The 21,464-nt window shown below is 39.2% G+C and overlaps 1 protein-coding gene across 3 annotated transcripts in view; it reads left to right on the top strand.

The window, feature by feature from the left end:
• LOC102221836 (roundabout homolog 1-like) overlaps positions 1–21,464 on the top strand; it is a 102,781-nt gene that overhangs the window by 57,112 nt on the left and 24,205 nt on the right. For all 3 annotated transcript variants that reach the window (XM_023342033.1, XM_023342034.1, XM_023342035.1), the window contains one exon: positions 20,515–20,672. In XM_023342033.1, the coding sequence (XP_023197801.1) occupies positions 20,515–20,672 (158 nt within the window). The remainder of the gene's footprint in view (positions 1–20,514; positions 20,673–21,464) is intronic.

Consider the following 21,464-nt stretch of genomic DNA (forward strand, 5'->3'; position numbering starts at 1 on the left):
GCCCCACTCCATCTGCACAGTAGAAACCTATTACCATGTAACGAGGGAGGCGTTTTTTTTTGTCCCCAGATTTATCCCCTGAGTGCACCCCTTCGAGATTATTTTTTTATTTTTTTCCTTTTCCAGATTTGTTTTGTAGGAAATGCAGTTTTTGGCACTTTGCGTATGCACATGTCCGCGAGTGAGCGAATTCACCTGCATGGGTTTAGAAATATTATTGCCGATATGCATTGGGCTTGTAATTTCACGACAAACGTTTCTGCGTTCTTTGCCCATCATGTGTTGGTATGCTAGATCAGTCTTTGCTTCTTGGGAGGGCTAATGTGTCGGGGTTTATTGCTGTTGTGTTAACAGGATAAAGATTTATAGGAGAGCAGGTCAGCATGTGTTTTGCAGTCCATGCAACACATAGATAAATAAATGGAAATTGGTTCCATTTGTCACTGTCCAGACTTGGTTTCGGCGCCTTGTACCTGTAGAGCGGGGGGATCCAGCAGAGATGTGTCAGTTTGTCCCCCTGTTGGTCCCTTATCGGGTCGTCTATCACGCGTGTCCCTGTGAGCTCCCAGCGCGCACCGCTGCGACTACTACCAGCTCAGTTCCCAACCTGTGGGAGAGAGCGAGGCGAAGACTGATAGCAACGTTTGAGTCCCTGCTGTTTGCTTTCACACCTTTTGAGAAAACCAATCCCTGGCAGGAGTCGCTGCTGTAATGAAAAGCTACATGAGGCTTTGGTTTCACATTACGATAGACAGTGAAAATAGCTTTTTTTTTGTTGCTTTTTTGACAAAAACTTACAAACTTTAATGCTAAAAGGAATATTGACTTCTATAAAACAATGACATTTAAATAAACGTATAAAAGTAAAGTGATTGTATAGACACTCTCCCCCCTTGAAATCAGTGTTTAGTAGATGCATCTGTGCCTGTTATCACAGCAAAGCAGTCTGTGTGGAGAGGTCGAAGTCAGGTTTCCACATCTGGAGGAGACAATTTTTTCCCATTCTTCCTTGCAGAACTTTTTAAGCTCTGTTAGGTTGCATGGGGATATGCTGTGAACAGTCCTTTTCAAGTCCTGCCATGGGGTTGAGGTCTGCGCTTTAACTCAGGCACTTTAGAACATCCACCTTGCTGTCTTCAAACCATTTCTGAGTAGCTTCAGCTGGGGACTTCGGATCGTTGTCTTGCTGGAAAATAGATGTTCTCTAAAGCCGTAGTTCTCTCGCAGAATGTAACAACAAAAAATTCTCTTGCAACAAACTGTGGTTCATGATTTGTCTATATTTTGCTGCATTTATCTGCCAAGCATCTTATCTGATATCCAAAAAGCTCAGTTTTGCTGTAATGTTAGCCAGGAATACAGGTGTCTTTATATTACAATTACTTGAGACAGATTCATGCACTCAAGTGATTTCCATTCTACTTATTGTGAGACTGTTAGCACCAATTGGTTGGACCTCTGATGATTTAGGTCAGTCACTTTAATGGGGGGAGAATATTTATGCAAGGACTTAGTTATGTTTTCTTTTTTATTTATCATTATTTTTGAAAAAATATCTATTTTCAGCTTTTTTTATTCTTTTTTTGTCTTTTTTTTTTCATGTTGATTCGTAAAAGCAATTAAACAGGTTAAACACCCAAGGCTTTTTATAGACACTGCAAAAGAATTGATCCACATTTGACCTAGCTTACCAAAAATAATTAAAACGCCATTGTGCTATTAGAGTGTGGATTTGTTTGCATGTAGCATTTATAAGAAAGCATTTTTTTTTATTTGTAAAAATGTGCTGCTTAAATTGCTTCAATTTGAATTAATCCATTATTCACACTAGACCCCAATCATGTATTAACACCTTGAATGTTTCTTTTCATCATCAGGTTTAATCACACCTGAATATTTTGAACCAACGCTCAATTGCTTGCAAACGGGTAACTTTGATTACCACTTACTCCTTATTTGATTTTTAAATATAATTTAGATTGTAGCTTGTCTCAGAAATGTTCACTGCTTGTGATATTTAAGCATCTTGTCTGTAAGACAGCATTGTCCACTAAGCAGATTCTTCCAGTGATTTCCTCAAGGATAAAAGTTATTATGCTAAAATTAGGTATATTAAAAAAAAACCCTTATTCAGTTAGTAAGTGCTGAGTCTAACAGAAGTGGCAGCAGTTAAGTTGGAACAGAGAGCACTTCGTAATTACCATGTTTAATAATAGCTTTCATGGACAAGGGAAAGTAAAACTTCAGCAATTTCTTAAACAATAAGATAAAAAAATCCTATAGCCATTAGTGAAAGACTGTAAAATAGAAGAATTAGCTAAGCTATTGTCTCACAGGTGATAACAGTGTTTTTACAGTGCTTAGCTGGTAGATTTTTCTCTTAGTGGTATTTGGAGGCGGTTATTTTTTTTAAATAAGGAAGAGGGAGATGTTAAGGCAGAGACAGACATGAAGCCGCAGTGCAGTTGTGTGGTTTCTCTGGTATTCTGCTGACATGGGATCCATTAGGCGGGTTTGAGGAAAGGGGGGCAAGGGTGGGAGGCAAAAGAGTTCGGATGTTGGAGGTGGGGGTAGAAAATAGACAGCAGTGCTGGTTAAAAAAAAGAGAGAGAGGGAGAGAGATGGAGAATTTCAGGTCTCAAAAAAAAAAAAAACAGTGAGGAAACTGTAGTCTTGGTGAAAGACTTTAGAGCAGGTTTTGAAGCAGAGGAGCGAGGGAAGAAGATTGGGAGGAGCACAGCCCAGAGAGATGGTGCATGGCTTGCAGGAAACAAAGGAGATGAGAGCAAGCAAAGATTGAAGTTGGAAGACAGGAAAACACAAGGGGCTACGAGAAGTGATGAGGGCGTACGGCATATGCAAGGGGAAACAGAGATGAGAGGGTGGGGGGGCTGATTCAGCTTACTTTGCAGTGATGAACGGCATGGAATCTTCTAGAAAACGGGAAGACTTCAGGGGTTTTCAACATGTTGTCCCTGTACGTTCTAGAGCATCCACCGGAATTCCTAAACAATGCACTGTCGACTTTTCAAAAAGTGATGCGCCAATTAAAGTATTCATAATTTAACTATTAGAATATCACATTTCAAAATTACAGCAGAATCGACATCGTCTAAAGTACGTTATATTAGCGATTAGCAAGGTTTGCTTTACTAATTGTAAACATTGGGCTCTGTGGGTTTCCCCAAGAGCATGTGGTACCCTCTAAGATCTTCAAATCTGGCATGTTGCACGACAGGCAGAGATTAAAGCTAAAACATGTAAAGCAGAACAACTTTGCAGCCAAGCAACCTGGTAGCACTTAGGTGTGTTGTGTTTACTGACCAGAAAAGAAAAAAAAGCTTTTTAGGTTTCCCTCTGGCCAGTCACAATTCGGGGTCAGTTAGTGAGGTTGGCATTACTAACTGTAAACATTAGTCTCTTTGTTTATTCTCTAAAGAATGCAGATTTTTATCTCGAGTCTGATTTCTAACATATGGAAATCCAGCATTCTCTATAGCGAAGGTTGAAAGCTCAAGAGAATAAATCTGAGGAATTTTGCTGTAATATGTTCAGCCTTTCTTCTCCATTGTGTCTCTGAGTTTTTCCAGCCTGAATGAGCCACATTCATGTCTCAACATTCTGCGGAAACAGTAAAACCGTTAAAATGCTACTTAACACCTTTTTTTGTTTCCTTTTACATCATCATTAAACTTCTTGCTGATCCTACCTACAACATAAAAAGCATTTTTCTTTCAGTATCAACTTCCTTACAGAAGGTTGTTGTAGTTAGCATGACTAGGTGTACTTATGTCTCGAGAATTTAGCGTTCTCTTTAAAAAAACAACTTAATTAAAAGAATTGCTACATCTTTGTACTTGCAAGTACAAAGACATAGCAAATGCATCTTTGTACTTGCTATCTCAAGTACAAAGACGTTCTTGAAATAGCAAACAAAGAGTCCTGCAAATGCAGCCAGGTGGCTTAGATCTGGTGCGTTCACTGGCCAAGAAAAAACAAAAAAACAACTTTTGAGTTTCAAGCAGCCAGTCAGGGCTTGTCAAGCTGAAAATCTCCAATTACAGTCACAAGCAGATGACTCTGTGTATTTCTACTCACAAACTAATTTGCTCCAATCAGATGAGTCACGTAATATTCAAAGCACGAGTAGGTGGAAGTATTTCAATTGAGCTCATTTGTGAAACACCTCAAGATAATGACAAGGCAAGGCGTCTACAAACACACACACACACACACGCACACCCACACACACACACACGCACCTACGTATAGACACACACTTAGTGACCATTCATGTAGTGCCAGAATTATACCTTTGCTTCCCAGTCATCATCTCCAGCCTACTCTGCAACAAACAGGAGACAAACAGTGACACAGACTGGAAACACCTGGAGGCTAGCATCATGCAGCCAGTCATATTTACAGGGAATCAAAACACTGACAGACGAATGTTTATAGCCAAGGCTGCAGGAGTATTTATGACAGGCGTTCACAGAAAGACCAGCAGGAGGGAGAGGGGAGGATGAAAGCCCCTGGAATTCGCTGCATTTTCCAAGGTGCTTCATATAATTATAGATGCTTCTCCTACTTTTCTGCGGACATTAATGCAAATGTCCACTTCCCCCCCACCCGATTGTGCCTCTGACCAAAACATCAAACAGAATGAGCTATCAGATGAGAAGCACTATCAGTTTTTTTTTCAAATCATAATTTTTTTTTCACTCTGCGTTAGCCTATCATTTTAAGCCTCGTGGTTTGTCTCCCCCCCCACCCATGGCACGGACTGCAATTGCCCGAAAGACAAATTACCCACCGCGTTGCTCTTTTAGCTTTGCTTTCTATACAATAATCAATTTAAAGACGAGAGACAGAGCCGACTGGAAAAACGTGAAATTATTCATCAGGCTCTCCCAATAGCATGGCCGTGGAGGTGCAAGAGAGTGTGGGGGGGATGGTATGGACTACCTTGTCCTTCGCGAGAGATAATTAGGGAGAAGACCAACAAGCAGCAATGAAAAGTGGGGAAAAGCAGCCCAGCAGCGAGAAAAATAAAAAAAGACCGTAGGATGGAGAGCAGTGGCTGAAGAGTCAGTGGGATTGCAGTGACTTTGAGCTCGGTTGTTATGTTTGGAAACCATGTGGAGAGGGTGTTTAGTTTGTCGTCCCGGCAACAGACAGATACACAGGAGAGGATGGAGGACAGACAGCTGGGGCTGGTGACAAGTAAAGAGGAGGGAGAAGAGGGAAGAAGAACTCTGAGATAACTTTGGTCGAGTCCTCAGGGGGAAACGTATAGTGTGGTTTGAGTAGAAATGAGCCACGCTCTGTCTTGTGACAAGTTTTTATTCTGAGACCTCCTGCTTCATACCAATTAAAGGGGCTGGGAGATGCTTCACCTCACTCCTCAAGGTCTTCCCTCCTGCCCAACTCAATCTATTCTCAGCCTCTTCTCTCCTCTGTAGCCTTAGCAATGTTTCTCTAACAGTTTTGTGTATTTTACTGACTCGCTACGGCCAAGTCCATTTGCCTTTTTTCTTTTCTCCCCTTCTGACATTTCCATTTAATTAGACAGATTGACTTATTCACTTCCCTTTAATGTGTTTATCTTGCGTTAATTACTTGTATCATCTAGAAACTTGCATTTGCTGTGCTCTTATCAGCGCTCTTCCCTGTGGTGCTGCAGTGGACCAATTTCCCTAGAGGGATCATTAAAGTTTCATCTTTCACCCCTCATTTGTTTCTCTCCCCATTCACTCCTCTCTGGTGCGGCTCGGTCCAAACTAAACAAGCTCGCCGTTACACCGCATTTCTGTTCCCCATTCCATCCTTAAATCATGGGTGTTTAGCCACATCATGACTTGAATTGGGAGGGACTGCCAAAGACTACTGTTCATGGGCTAGTTCACAATGTGAAATGCTGCATAATTTTGCTGCTGTGAATACATTTACAATTTTATGCTAGGATTGTTTTTTCTTAAACCTCTCTTGGGTTGATACCCTTGCAAAGGTTTTCATACTCAAACTTTTACTGCAAATAAAATTGCAAGTGTTTGTCATGGTCGTCTGCCAGCTTTGCACTTCCAGAAATGTTGACTTTTCCTTGCAATCAGTTGCTGTCAGATTGGATGGAGAACACAGAACAATGAAACGTAACGTTTTATATTTGTCACAAGTTCTCATTTAAATTTAGGTCAACAGGTTTGTGATTTGATCTAAACCTTTTCATTGTACTTCTTGTTGTGTATTTGGGGCTCTCATCCAAACCCTTTAACAATAGTCTCCATTTTTTTTCCCGCCTTTACCTGATTTTCTTAAAAGCTGACTTTTCTGACATTCTACACGGATGCCAAGACGTTCACATTTGCTCCCACCTGACCAGAACATTTTCAGTCACAAGTTTTCTGTTTCCATTTTGTTTAGAGATGGCTTTCTTCTTGCCACCTTCTAAAAAAAGCCACACTTATGGTGTCCAGGACCAATAGTTGTCCTGTCAGTAGATTGTCATACTGGTGCTGTAACTTTAGGTGGATGATGGTCATGTCTTGGTAGATTTGAAGTTGCGTCTTACACTTTACGTTTTCGGATGATGGATTAAACACATTGGTTTATAATTGACTTTCACTTCAAATTCCTTCGGCCTTCATGATTTCTTCACAAAGACAGACTAGTAACAAACCTTCCAGCTCTACTTGTATTGAAACCACAGATGGACTCTATTTATAAATTAGTTGATTGAGTCTTAATAGGAGTACTCAGAACTGAAAACAAATCTGCCCCCTAACTATCAGGCTTGTTTTGTAATAGGATCTTAAGTAGCTTATATAGAGTCTCTCTTGAAGAAAATGTATCACAAGTCACAGCTGATGCAGTGAGTTTTGTAATGTGTTGTAGTGATCACCTTGTTACTCACATCAGACCTCCGACAAAAAGCTTCCAAATACAGCAGAACCACCGATCATTATGGTATTTTTTACCTCTGTCGTATTTCCCCTACTGCTCGACAATGCCTTTGCAGCATTTGCTGTGAGGATCTGCCTAAATGTCACGTCATTTCTGCTATCTGCACCTGCACTGTCAGCATGTTTTCTCGTCACAAAAAAAGTAATTTCCCCTTGCTTGAATAAAAAAATAAAAAATAATAAAAAAAACATTGTTATGCTGTGTATCTGGCAGTAAAATCTGCATCTATACACCAACATATTATGGCGTAGAATACATTCAGTCCAACCGCTCATGACATTTTGGTATCTTTGCCCGATTTATGAATTTCTTTTCTTTCGTCCTATAGGCGGATGTTACATATTTGCACACGGTTGCTCCCTCTCTCTCTCTCTCTCTTTTTCTCCTGGGCCCTGAGTTGTCTCTCAGATTGATGATGGGGGGAAAGACTTTGGCACCTCAGGGTGCATTAAGATGCAGAACACAGTCGTAACTAGAAGTGCGTGCGTGCACGGCGTGTGTTTCTGTTCAGCCGCGATCCTGTGTGTTTTGGCACCAGGCTCACCTTTAAGCAAACACCGCCTGTTATGTCGACTGATGGCAGCACTTCGTTCACTCTGGCTCTTTGTTTCTTTGTGTCTGAATCTCCTTCTCCTACCCGTGCTTCTACACTATGTATGTCTTTGTCTGGCTCACTTTCCTCTTTGTTACAGAATTGCCCTCCCCATCAGCAACTCTTCCTGATCCTCTTCCCTCCTCCTTCCTCCTCTGCTCCTCTTTTGTGACCTGGGCGCATTCCTATCTCGGAGCATCTCTCCTGGGTTTTGCACTTTATTATTTTTCTACCCACATTTTCCTTCTTTTTTTTTCTTTTTCTTATTTTTTGTGGTACAAAAAGAAACCAGGCAGGAATTAGTGTAGATGCTCATTCTCGCAAAGAGTAGCCCACTAAGAGCAAGATTTATGCTCTGTCTGCAGTGTGTAATTGCGCATACCCTGAAGTTTGCCCCTCTTTCCTTTTTGTGTACAGTTCATGAAAGGTGCTTATTTAAAACTCAGACTTAGCCTGAGGAAATCTTCCAAAACACCATTGCTGAGGTCAATCTGCTCAAACAAAGGTTTCTCTGGGCCAGTACCAGAATACATTTGTCTCAAGGTCTGCTTTCCACTTCTTTTGTTTTGTCAGACAAAGCCTTTCTTGCAATCTCCCTCCTCCAGGGCTAATTCATTACACCTATTTAGAAGAGAGAGAGAAAAAAAAAATTACAAATGTACTTTTTTTTGTCTGCGATAAATAGAATTAATTGACATACACAGGCATACATTGGCACCTCCCTCTGCTAACCATATTTATCTACTTGTTAATGCTCCCAATTACTCTGTCAAACACTGCCAACGTTTTGCCACGCTTATTGAAATGGTAATGAAAAGCATCTCAAACTGAAAGTCTTTCATTCGCCAGTTTCTAAGTGGATTTATTCATGACAATTTACTCTTCTCATGCAGGATTACACTAATGAGAGGGTTAAAGGGTGCCGTGTGTGGGGTTTTTTTTTCCCTCTGCTTTCATGAGAGGGACTTTTGGCCCTCGTGTGAAAGGACCACATTTCCACTGCCTCCAGTTGTCTTCATTATCCAGAAGAAAAGGACCTGATTTGGTTTTGTACCAGTCCCATTCTCTGAGAAATCCTCTTCCTGCTATCTGAGCGATTCAGGTGCTCTCTGGTATTGACAATCAGCGGTTAAATCGAGGTATTTTGTCTGATTTACATCACAAACTGACTTAAATGCGTATTGTCTCAGTCTGAATACATGATACGTGTAATTGCTTTACAGCTGGTACAAGCCGCAAAAGTAATAAAGCAACGCTTATGTGCCATGGGAGCGGGATTGGAGGCAATCCTCTGGCAGAAGGTCAGGTCCCAAAGGGCCGGTGTTGTTAGTATAGATCTCACTATATAGGTCATAGTGCCTTGAGTTCAGCACTGCAGTGGTTTTGCTTGTGTTCTACTGCCATTTCAGCCCGCTTTCAACAACACCCTCCTGCTCTTCTTCCTGTGCCTGCAGCTCATTACTGTTATCCATTTAATCACTCCTACTTCCCATTATCATCTTTACAAAAGAGAATTATATCTTTAACGGAATTACTGAAATGGCGTTCAAAGTACGTCATTTAAGCTTCCCTGTCTACTTGGACAATTCCACACGGAAAAATGTGGTGGACGGATGAGTAAGAGCTCCTTTTGGTGAAGACAGTCATCTTTGTGTGTCGTCATGTTGCTACTGACAACTGTGTTTTTTGCTTCTAAACGTGTTTTGCAGTGCTATAGTCGCCTCACACTGCCTCCTAAAGTCGAGGAGAAATGGGCTAAAGTGGAAATGAGCTCCATAAACCATAAATTCTGTGAAAAGTTTTGTTGGACTGATTTTCCTTTTTGGTTTATGCTTGAGACATGTCGTATTGAAACCAACAGAATCGGACATAACACACAGTTCACTGCTGTTGATGCATTATTCTTACCCCTTGAACATATTCACATTGTCCAACTACAAAGTTATCTATGAATTTATTTATTATTATCCATTCACACAATAGCTATATTTATACTGAGATTGAATTGTACACAGTGGATTTCTACTTACCAATTAGGGGGCTTCTATTTTTTGTTTTCAACTACCACATATACAGCTCTGGAAAAAATGTAATCCTCATGGTTATTCCACCAAATATTGATTTATGAACTCTTCCTGAGTTAAAACATTAGTATTGTTGTTTCTAAATGAAAATTAGCTTGTTTTCTTTGCATCATTTGAGGTCTGAAAGCACTGCATCTTTTTTGATATTTTGATCACCTCTTACGTTCTGAAAATCAAACTACATTTTTGCATGGAATTTCTCAGGCGTGTGGTCAGTGGTTCATAGGATAAAAGTTCAATGTTCATTTTACTCAGACATATATCTATAAAAAGTAAAACCAGAAAAATTAATCATTTTAAGCTGTATATTCAAATACAAATAGACGTTATTTAGCCAAAAATACTCCAACACAATGTAGGAGTACAACGAAGGAGGCATGTAACAAGCAGATTCATAATGGGAATATATTGCATTCTACATAAAAGCATCCTGTATAGAACTGAACAGGTGGAAACAGCAAACACCGCCCACATGCATAATCTGTTTCTGTAGGTTCATGTGATTTATAGGCATCTTTAGGAAGCACTCTGTCTTTGTAAATAAAACGCTGTGCGGAAAATCAAAAAGAGGCTAACTTGATTGCTTTGGCTGCTTTTATTCCTAGAACTCGTTACACAGAGCTCTCTTTTCACAATCATTTCATGCCCTGAGGAAGGACAGACTTCCATGAATCTATTTGCACTTATTAAAAAGATTCGGCTGCCAGTTTTTTTGTCTGATTTGCTCTCTGTTTATTTACTTTGCCTAATAAAAGCTCGGTTTGATTAAAACAAATCAAACCTTTGCTGATTTTATTTCTGTAATATACTTAAAAGTGATTTATTTAATGGATTTTTTTTATATTCAGTAATTGCCTGAAGAAATAATTCAAGTCTGTGCGGATGCGGAGGAACTTGTTGTTAACTCTACTAGAGATGTGTACAAAGCCAACAAGATTTTTGTTGTTGTTTTTTTTTACTGCAGAGCGTCATTTCACATAAAAATGCTTTTTAAAAATCAATTTTTCAACAACCAAAAAAAAAGCCATAATTGTTCTTGCAGCTCCTATTTGCTAATTTGATTGCACTTAGTCTTTCTCTATTCTATAATATTTCTCAAGGCTGGAGAAGATAGGGAGTGGGATCTTTGACCACACCCCTTTCCACATTCTCTCTGTATCATGAAGGAATTTGTAGTTTACAACAGTACACAAAATTTTTTTTTCTTCTTAAATCTTGTTTTTCCAAGACTTCATACAATTCCCAGTGCTTTTGGAGAAACTGATTCCCAGATGCTCTGTCGTAACAACTGTTGGCATGAGGAGCTTTTCCACATATCATTTGTTTCATCCCAAACCTACCTGGAGTTTTTTGTGGCCGAGTAAAAAAATAAATCATAGTCCAAGTTCACGAAACACTCTGACCCTACATATGAGTAAAATATTAATTGAAAAAAATACTACAGTTGCTCCTATTTTGTTGGAATTTATGGGGCAGCTGATTTGCGTGGAACTTAAGTTGAAAACTCATCTGTTTTAAAGAAATATTTTTCCCCATTCTATAAACATATCTAAATAAAATGTAAATTTTTCTGTAAGATTTTGATTCAAATTTATATTTATTTTGTTTTTAGATACTTTAGTTTACTTTTAGCCCTTCTACACCTGAGAAGTCACCAAATTCCTCTGTGCCTGTACATGTCATGAAGCCGTTTCTTTAATTAATTTACTTTAATAGTAATTTATTATCGGGAACATCATTTAACTAGAATAAGCTATATTGTTTTCTTTCAAATATCTTGGAAATTAGTTTTAACCTCAACCATTCATTGTTTTTGGAATGCACAATTTCACAACTAGACAGAACACGCATACACTTGTGTAAGAAACCACAGATATGACAAAGGGCAATCTGACACGGGGAGGTTGCACCTGCAGCCTGGGAGCCCGAAACACATAGTTATCATTATGTGGCCACTCACAATAACACTATAAGTTCAAGTTTAAGCATGTGGACATTTTTGACAGCTTTGTGAGTCAGCTTTGCGAAAGTATTCAAACCCCTTAAACATTTTTGCCATGTGACAATCATGAATTCCAATGCATTTCATTGGGATTTTATGTGAATAAACAACACAAAGCAATGAATTGTGTCGTGGAATTCAAAGGATACATGGATTAAATTTTTTACACAAACAGAAATCTAACAATTTCAATTCCTTTTGGTCAATATTTTTTCACCTATTCATCCTGGCTAAATTGCCTGGTTGGATGGAGAGTGTCTAAATATGTAAACATATTTTCAGTATTGCAGCAGATCACCAATTAGATTTTGATCTGGACTTTGACTATGCCATTTTAAACATTGATGAGCTTTGATCTAGGACCTCCCTGGTTGCTGGTCATTTTGAATAAAATGAAAGGTTAATCACCAGGGCTTTTGGAAATGTGTTGACATGCCAAAGAGGCAGTTCTATTCACATTTGTCTTCATTCTCAGGGTTGTTGAGACGTTGAAAGATGATCTTTGGTCCTAGATTCAAGAATTTCCCAGATAAATGGTAATCTTTCAGGATTGCCATTGATTTTTCTCCATTCATCTTCCCATCTACTCTGATCAGAGCCCCTACAAATGTCGCCACAGCTGAAGCGTCCACCAATTTCGTTTTCTTTTTTTCTTTTTTTATTTTCCCCTTATGTGGCTTGCTGCAAACTGCTAACGGACCTCCTAATAGCTTTCTTACTGCAATGTCTTTCTTCACTCTTCTATAAAAGCAACATTTTTGAGTGTATGATTTATAGTTAATTAGGTTGTTATTATTAGCTATATGTCCATTTAGTCCAAGCACAATAAGTTCTGGTCTGCTCAATATTTACCTTAGACGTCTCCTCATTACCCACATGTATTGACCCCTGAGTCGACGCAGTATCCTGGCAACCAGAATGATTTTTAGTATTTGACTAATAACAATTCAATATACAAGGTGGCGGTGCTTGAGCTAATTGTATCATTTGGTTAAAGTGGCAGCTCCAAGTACGGAGTAATTTCTGTTATTGCTTCTTGTTCCAGAGTACATCATAACTTATGTGCAGGAATGACTTCATTATAAACAACATATTCTATAAAAAAAAAGTCCTGTTGTACAGTAATGAGGTTTTTTTTCCAGTTATGTTGTAGCACTGTGAGCCAAATAAACCCTACAACTGAAGAAGTAAAGAAAACCCATTCATTTTTTTGGTTACTGACGATTTTCCTAATGCCACAAAATCTGTTTAGCCTCTGTTTAACCCGACTCCTCTGCCACCTCACTAATTCTCCTAATCTACTTCATGGCCGCCTGTCTTTTCATATCTTTGCTCTCCTCCTCTTTCCCAGCAATCCTTACCTTCTGATAGAGGGATATGATGAACTCAAAGTATGAGGGAGATTGAACTTGAGGTTACACAATCCTTTCAGCTGTTTTTTGTATCTGCCTCTCACGAGTGATATGTTCTGCACGTACATCAACCGGATTAGGGTGTCACAGCTTCTAGAAACGGCTGAAGCAGTGCATCCATCCGTGCGCTCAAACCCCATTGCATTACGGTGCACATTAATCCCCTTGTCAAATCACAGTTCATCTAAATATGCGTACGTCCACTCCGTGCGCCCGTTAGGTTTTTCTTTAGAGCTCACAGAGGACTTTCTGTTTAGTTAAATGTTTGTGCAGTGGAATAAATAAAAGGTTAAGTCTGAACAAATTTACATACCCTTAGTTTGCATGTTTTTAGTATATTTGCGACCTGTGCATTTTTCGTTTAATTGGATTTTCTTATTAGAAACCACTTTGATAAAACAAGCGGTCATTAAGTATTTCTTCTTAGATGCAAAATATCACAATGAAATACAAGCCAAGATCAATTTTGTTTTGGTTGGGTTACTTTCTATATTTGAAATAATAAAAACCCAAGATCATTGGCAAAAAAATAACAAATTGGTCTATTTTTTCATATTCTGACACCTTCATTACTTCATGTTTTTTTTTGGCACAATTTGAAAAATATTTATGGGGCAAATATAATCACAGTCATTTACACAAAAACTAACCAATGTTGTAAAGCCCCCTAATTAGGTTATAGTGGTCACAATTTTTACAGTCAAGTAAGACTAAATCTAAGCAGCATGAATTGCAGTGAGGATAAGGTTTGGCTATGCGCATGCTCATTAGGGTACCTGAATGATAAAAACAAACAAGCAAAAAAAACAACCTGAACTTCATAAGTAATTATTTAGATAGAACCCAGCCACATTTCTAATATGGACCATGTAAATACTGATAGCATCTATTTATGTGGTTTGTAAGTTTAAGAAGTTTAATTTTTAGACATCAAAAATCACTTTCTTAGATGTCCAAATAAGAACTTTACAAAATCCCTATGAAATAAATCCCATTAAATTTCCAATATATACCTATTAAGCACACCTTAATCTTCATCCCATCCCTCGATTACCCACTCACCTTTGACCTTTGCAACAGGTCTCGGTGAAGTTAAAATTACATGATTTCCCCCCCTAGAAACCGACTGGTCCATACTCAAAACAAAAAATTAAAACAAAAATAAGTAGGTGATTTATTTATTTCATATATTTTCCCATCCATAGTTTTTTTTTATTCCACAGGTCAACTTCTTTTAGGTGTACAGGAGGAACAGCGCCACCTACAGTTGATGGTCACAGAACTAGGAATGTCTGAAAACTAAAAATAAAGAAAATTAACCCATTTTTGTGTCTGTTTGCTGGTGAATATGTTTTTAGAAGTTTCAACATTAAAAGGGAAAATTAAACCCAGTTTCATTTTCCACTTTTGTATTTTTGACTGCTTAAAAACCCATATGCTATTTTACTAGCCCAAAAAAGTAAAAAAAACAACAACTAGTTGCTTAAATAACTAATTTTGTTTCTCATGACTGTTTTCCAATGAGAATATGGAATTACCAAAACTTTCCCAAATTGTCCACAACAACACATCTTACATTGGAATATCAAACTATGCAGCTGGAGCTTTAGCGGAGTGTGTTTTTTTTTAAATCTGAGGAGAAATGCTAAGAGTTAAAAGACCCAACAAATATTGTAACTAGAAGCTTTATCCCAGTAAGTGAGCCTCTGTGTTGATTTAATTGGCTCACCAAGCATAAGATAGATTTATGGCCCTGCATGCAGAAAAGTCTGTTTGCCCAGGGACTTCTTTGAGTAATGATTTATTTGAGGAAAATGAAATTCAAATAGGGTAGCTTGGGGAGGACGGGCAAGGGATTTTTGTTTCCTTTATAAGCAGAGTGCACTGTCTGCTGGATGCGGATTTTATAAATCTCATGTGGCAAGGTTATGAGTTGGAGCCTCTGTGTGTGTTATGATTTTTGAGTTGGAAGACCTTTGTTTTCTCGCTACATTTGCTTGGATGCAGCTCATATTATATTGTTAGCTTTGGTAGTTTTCTTCCAGAGGGGGCACCGTGCCCTCTGGACCTCCTGGATGAGCGATTTTTTGTTGTTGTTTGTCTCTTTGTTCCACATATCTGACCACCTATTCTATATGAGCTGCACATACTGTGTTCATTTTTTTTTCTTCTCTGGAGCAGCTGTTTCTCCTGCAGCTTTGTGTCTCTGCAGACTTCAGTTCTACAGTTAGGAGCAGGACAAGAAAGAGGAGGCGGTGGGGGAAAAGAGAAGGCTGTGGTGGAAAGATGCGCAGAGTTTGGGGGTAGGGAGAGGTCAGGAGATGGGATTGTGAGAAAATTCAAGGATTTCTTATTGACAGTGTTTTTATTTTCAGAGTTTGAAGGGGGTTTGAATTAAAACAGCTTTATTTATAGGAAATCCTCAAAATGTAAGGATAATGATTTTATTTAATATTTTTTTGTGTATAATAATGTTTGAAAAAATATATATTTAAGCGTTATATAAAGCACATTATTTTTGTTAAAAATAAAATTTCTTGACTATATCAACAGCAGTGCCAGAGTTGTTAGCACCTTGATGATTCAGATGAGATAAATGTAATGAGAGCATGTTTATTTAATTTAATATTCACTGTTTTAGTTTGATCAAAGTGTGTAGGAACTTTAAATGAGTAAACCTTTAAATATGGCCTATTTCTACTTTAAAATTGAGAAGACAAGAGAACACACCATCTCAAATGAGACAGATGTGCATTGGTGTTTAGGAGATTCGTACGCTATGTCTCATTATAACTAAAACTTTTCTGGCAAAACTAAACCGTCTCCCAAGGTGCATGGAGAGGGTCAAAGATTTGTTAAGTTAAAGACTTCATCAACGCTCAAAGTGCTAAGAAACAACATTATTAATAGACTAAAGTGTTTCAGATTGTTGCTGAATAGTTAGTCATCTACACCTGTCTACATAAGCAGTCCACTCTATCTTGAAGGTCTCAATGGCAACCATTTATTCCTTCATTTTCATAATTAATAACAAATTCATAAGTTGGCACATATTTTGTTAATTAAGTCTGGTGTGTTCACAATTGGTCCAAATTTCAATTTAATGTAATTTAAGGCCCTTTACGAAAAATAAAATATATATGTATATATACTGTATACATACAGTATATATAAGTTCAATCCAATCATGCGCACATTCCAATTGATCCTGGTTATCCAACAAAGCAGTCAAGTTCAGTTTATTATTTAAATTGGATAAAACCAGTTTTCTGTCTACAGAAAGTCAGCAGATTTGCAGCATTCACTCCTCCTTGATGAAAATTTTTTTCTCCTGCAGTTTTTCCGCCCGCACTTTCTACAAATATACAGAACTATAAGATTAAGTGTGTTAAACACAGAGATTCCTTTGACAATTGGCTGTGTGTTTTTTAACTCGGATGAACTATTGACAAATGAAGGAGGCGCGCACCAAAAATTCACTGAAACAGCACGGTGATGCTTTTTCCAGTTGAACTTGTGGACATGATCACTCAACCAGATTCAGGTTCGTCTTTCAGTCAGGACTATAGAACTGTCAGAAACAACCCTCAGTGCTCTTGTAAAGCCATTAGCTATAAAAATGCTGTCACAACCTTCAGTCTGACAACTCATTGCTGAATTCAGTTGTGCAGCTTATGTTTGGATTTTAGGCTTTATGAAAACAAAATGTGACCTTAAGGTATTTGGAGTAAATTTGGCAGCTCATCATTTTGAAGTGTGTGGACATGTATTCTCCATGTTGATTGGGGTATTCCACTGACTTAGAATGTGTATTTACTTGTACTGTGCTTTGCAAAAGTATTCAGCCCCCTTGAAAAGGAAGGTTTCCAGTTGATGAATCAGTATTCCATAGAACAGTCCTTCTTCGGATGTAGGGCTGCTCACTTTTGGTTGGCAACAATGGAGCTGGGCTTGGTGACGGTTGTCCCTGGGCTGATACTAGAGTGACAGTGATGTGGGTTTGTGTGTATGGTAACCATACAAAACATTTTAATCTCATGGTTTTCTTTCAACAATAGATTTCTTCTTGGCAAAAGCCAAATTTGTGGATTGTCCAACTAATAGTAGCCTATCATTAGATTACTCCGCCTAAGCTGTGGAATAATCACCATGACCCAGGTAGGGATTATTACATACAGTATATGCATACATATACATATACATTTAATATTACATTACATATAGACCACAGTTGCTGACCTAAAGGCAATGCAAAATCAACTTTAAGCCTTCTTTGTGCTTTTATGCTATTTACAACATGGAAGCATAATGAAGGTCGATGAAGCCTGACTCAAAAAATAATGGAAAAAGGGGAAAATTCACAGCTTAAGAAAGGATTACTGCTGCATCATCACATTTACATGTTTATTCCAGCCATTCCTGTGTTCTTTGGGAATGTCTTTTTTGCTGCCTATGATCTGGTATTGGTTGCTGAAGCAATTCAGTTGTGGGAACATTTCATTGATAGTTTATCAATTCTGGCTGAAAGACTTCAGAAAAGCGTGAGTTTTTAATATAATGCACTGACCTTTATGACCAAAGAACCTGACTTCATCTATATTGAAACAACACTGGCCATCTTTTATGCAACGATGCACCTCTTACATCTAATTCATGCTTCTATGGGCTTTTATAGAAACAAGATTCCTACTGAAAACCTTCAGAAATGAATAAAAACACTGCGTCTTTTATCTTAACATAATTGTGCAGAACACATCACAAGTCTGTGGTTGCATAGTTTGTTGCCACTGATTATGGTAATAATAAGTCTTGCTGATTGTAATAAAAAAGAACGGTGGTTTTGTTGCTTGACATTCTAATGTTTTAAAATAACATAAAATAGGGTCCAATAAATCAAAGGGACCAGGGAGTTCTATTGTTCCAAAGAGAGAAAAGAAAAGAAAAGAAAACTTCCTTTATCAGCCATGCAGAGAAGCTCTCCTTTATTGTATTCTGCTGCTATGCTGTGGAGTGGACACCAAAGCGCGCGCAGCTGGGTTCTTGCTTGTGGTGAATTTGCCAGTAACTTTCAACACCCACATTTCATTCAAGCAATACTACTGTTGACTTAGAAGCAGAGTAGGAGGATAATTGCACCAAAACCATGTGCAGCGGAATCTACAATACCAAATTTATAAGGTGAATGAGGCATCAGAGTTGGATAAATTAAAGCTGTCAAAATGGGGGGAAAAAAGCTGAAAAAGTGTTGGTTTTTTTCTGCAGGGAGTGTACAGATATTCCCTTACCTGTCCCATTGCAGTGATGGTGTCATAGGGAGTCTGTTAGTGCACCCCCACATGCACTGTCTGTGGGGTATGATGGTGTTCCTTTTCAGCCCCATTGGACTTTGCAGAAAGGATTACTGGGAGCTTGGCTGCAGTAGACCTTTTTTTAAAGCCGGGGCTCAAGCTCTAGAGGACTAACAGCAAGTCAGACACTGTCAGATCCAGACTGGTGAGGCCAGGGGCGGACGCTTTGAAGTGGGCTGAGAGATTCTCATCTGTGGGGTTGAGGGGGATGAGATGGAGGGAGGAAAGAAAGCAGAGAGAGTTGCAAAAGCTTGCGCTAAACAAGCAGGTTTTTAAAATCGCAAAAATATGACGTGCAAAAGTATAAGATGCAGATTTATAAGATTAAAAAAAATTACAGTGACTGAGTCTTCCCTTTTAAAAAAAAAAACAACCTTATCTTAAATATGCCAAAAAAAGAAACAGAATAACAACAAGATGAACGTGGATTTAAATTTGTGAACATTGAGCTGTAAAGTCAAAGACAGTAAAGCGAAAATGTACAGAATAGCTTAGGGTTTGAACATTTGAGAATTTTCTCTCAAGCAGATGCATGTTTCCTTTTTATGAATATAAACAGTTCAACTAATACAGTTCACCCAGTCTCTCTTTATGTGCTTAGAAACCATTAGTATGACGTGCGACCACTAGCCCACACTCACAAGAACATTCTTCACTAACCATCCCAAGGTCTCACCGCCTTTAATCGTGCCTCTCTTTCCTCTCCTCTTACACTAAGTGCTGCACTATCATCAAAAATAGATCTTTAACAAACGGCCTTTCGGAGCTAATCCAAGCTTTCACATTCTACAGAAACATTTGGGCCTCACACAATAGCAAAAGCAGATGTGTAACTTGATTGCCTTCGGAATTATGCGATGGTATCAGTCAATCAATCAACGCGCACATACGTACGCTCTTGTACACAGACTTGCGATGGTCTCGGCTTCTTCCTGTCTGAGGTAACTTCAGCCTTGTTTCCGCATCCCACGAGGAGGGTCTTTTATCATGTAACGCGGCGGTGTTGGCAGCGGCGAGGTGGGGCGGGTCGAGGGGGGGGGTCGTCCGACAGCTGTTTCCCATCGGCTTTCAGTCAAACGTAGACAGTTAGTCGCAGCGGTGTCCTGTGTATCGGAGGGCCAACACGGGAGAGAGAAGCCCTAATTCGCTAATTCCAATTAGAAGGTCATTCTGAGTTGTTCTCCCATTGCTGCGTTGCTCGTCATGCATCTCTGACCTTATTGCCCCGTGATATATTGAAATTTGTAGCCAGAGGTGAGTGGGTTGCCACCATCTGGGAGTGATTATGCATTTTCCCCATTGTTTCCTGTCTTTTCACCCCTGCTCGACTCGACTAGCTGTTCTGCTTGCTCTGCTTTGGCTCCCCTCGGCTTGTTCTGGATATGAGCCCTCCCCTCTGCCTTGTAATTTAAAGCTGGGAAATGCTCAGCAGCAGTCACTCAATGCACAGTTGTCTACATCCGAACATGTCGCTCACCTCATCAGGTGAGGAAATCTTCTCAGTCGGAATGCAAAGAAAAAGGAGGTGTTCCCATCCCGACAAACTGTTCCACGTTACATTTTGAAGCTCCAACCTGAGCTTCCTTGAAATGTGCGGAGCTGGAAGCTGCACAGTGAAGGCCTTGATGTGCCTGTTGTTTATGGTGGAGATGAGAGCTGCCTGTAACCACTGAAAATAACACACTTTTGGAATAGATGCAAGCTCGCCGCATCTCCGGTTCAGCTCTGGCTGCTTTCTCAGCACTCAGGCTACTCATTGAGGAAAGATGATAAATTGCTGTGGTGGCTTTTAGCCTCCTGCAGTGGGAAGCGTCCGCATCCCACTATTCTCATGAGCTATATTCAAGCGCATCCTTTCATTCTTCTGTAAGGCAAACAACTGTCTCACAAGTGTCCAGACTCATAAAAAGGAGCTTAGGATGCACCATATCAATTGATCAGAGGTTAAAATTGATCAATTATTCCCTAAACAGCTTATTGGTTATAGCAATGTCAGATACTGACAAAATTGAAATTCTTTTTGCATCATGCGTCTGACAAAACCCCAGCCAAAACAATGTCTGTAATAACCTCCTCTCTGTTTAAATTTGAATATATCTGTGCGGTTTTTTTTCAGTTTTGCGGGACGACTTCAGACAGAACCCCGTTGACGTCATGGTTGCCGTTGGAGAGCCTGCAGTGCTGGAGTGCCAACCCCCCCGTGGACACCCTGAGCCCACAATCTCCTGGAGGAGAGATGGCGCCAACTTGGATGACAGAGGCGAACGCATCACAGTAATACACATTCCTCTGTCCATAAACATGGCCCACTTCTCTCAATATGGTCAAAACTTTGCTACAAAGCAGCTATTCGTTTTGCTCACCTCTCATCAAAATATTTTTTTTAACACACATCCAAAAAGAGGAAAATTAACATAATTACACATTATGCAACTATGTTAGATTAGCCCTTTAAAGAAGTAAAAAAAAAAAAGTTTATTTGACATATACTTAGGAAAAATTTAATATAGTAGCAAAATACAACAATTTAACTCAAGAACAGGACACAGAAAGCAAAATAAAATTCATTTCTGGATTTGTCTGACACTGTTCATGCACACGCTCGCCTCAGATTTGTTTATACGGACAGCAGGAAGAGACTCAAAGCTCATGTTGGTGGAGAGTGACAGGTAGAGGCTCTCTGGGGGATGGTGATGGACAGAGCAGCTACCTCTGATTTAAGAAGAGGACCAGATCAGAGCTTGCGGGAAGGGGGAGGCTTCACAGAGGGGAAATACAAAGGCTGCCTTTTGCTTTGTACTCTCCACGCGCCCGTCTCTGTCCTCCCTAATCATCTTTTTTTCTGTTTGGAAATTGGTCTTTTTCAGTGGTGCTCACTCAAAGACATTAGCGGCTGCACGGAAACCAAAGAAGTGCACAAGAAACTCGTGGCTGCTTCCAATGTTGTTATGAGCTTTTAGTTAATAATGGGAATTTGAAGATAGTTATCTTGTTCAGTAATATTTAGAATTTTGACACATAAGTTTTTGGCTAATGGTGTTTGAACAGATCTTTATATGATTTATG

This window comes from Xiphophorus maculatus, chromosome 11 (genome assembly GCF_002775205.1).
Source record: "Xiphophorus maculatus strain JP 163 A chromosome 11, X_maculatus-5.0-male, whole genome shotgun sequence".
Classification (NCBI taxonomy): Eukaryota; Metazoa; Chordata; class Actinopteri; order Cyprinodontiformes; family Poeciliidae; genus Xiphophorus; species Xiphophorus maculatus.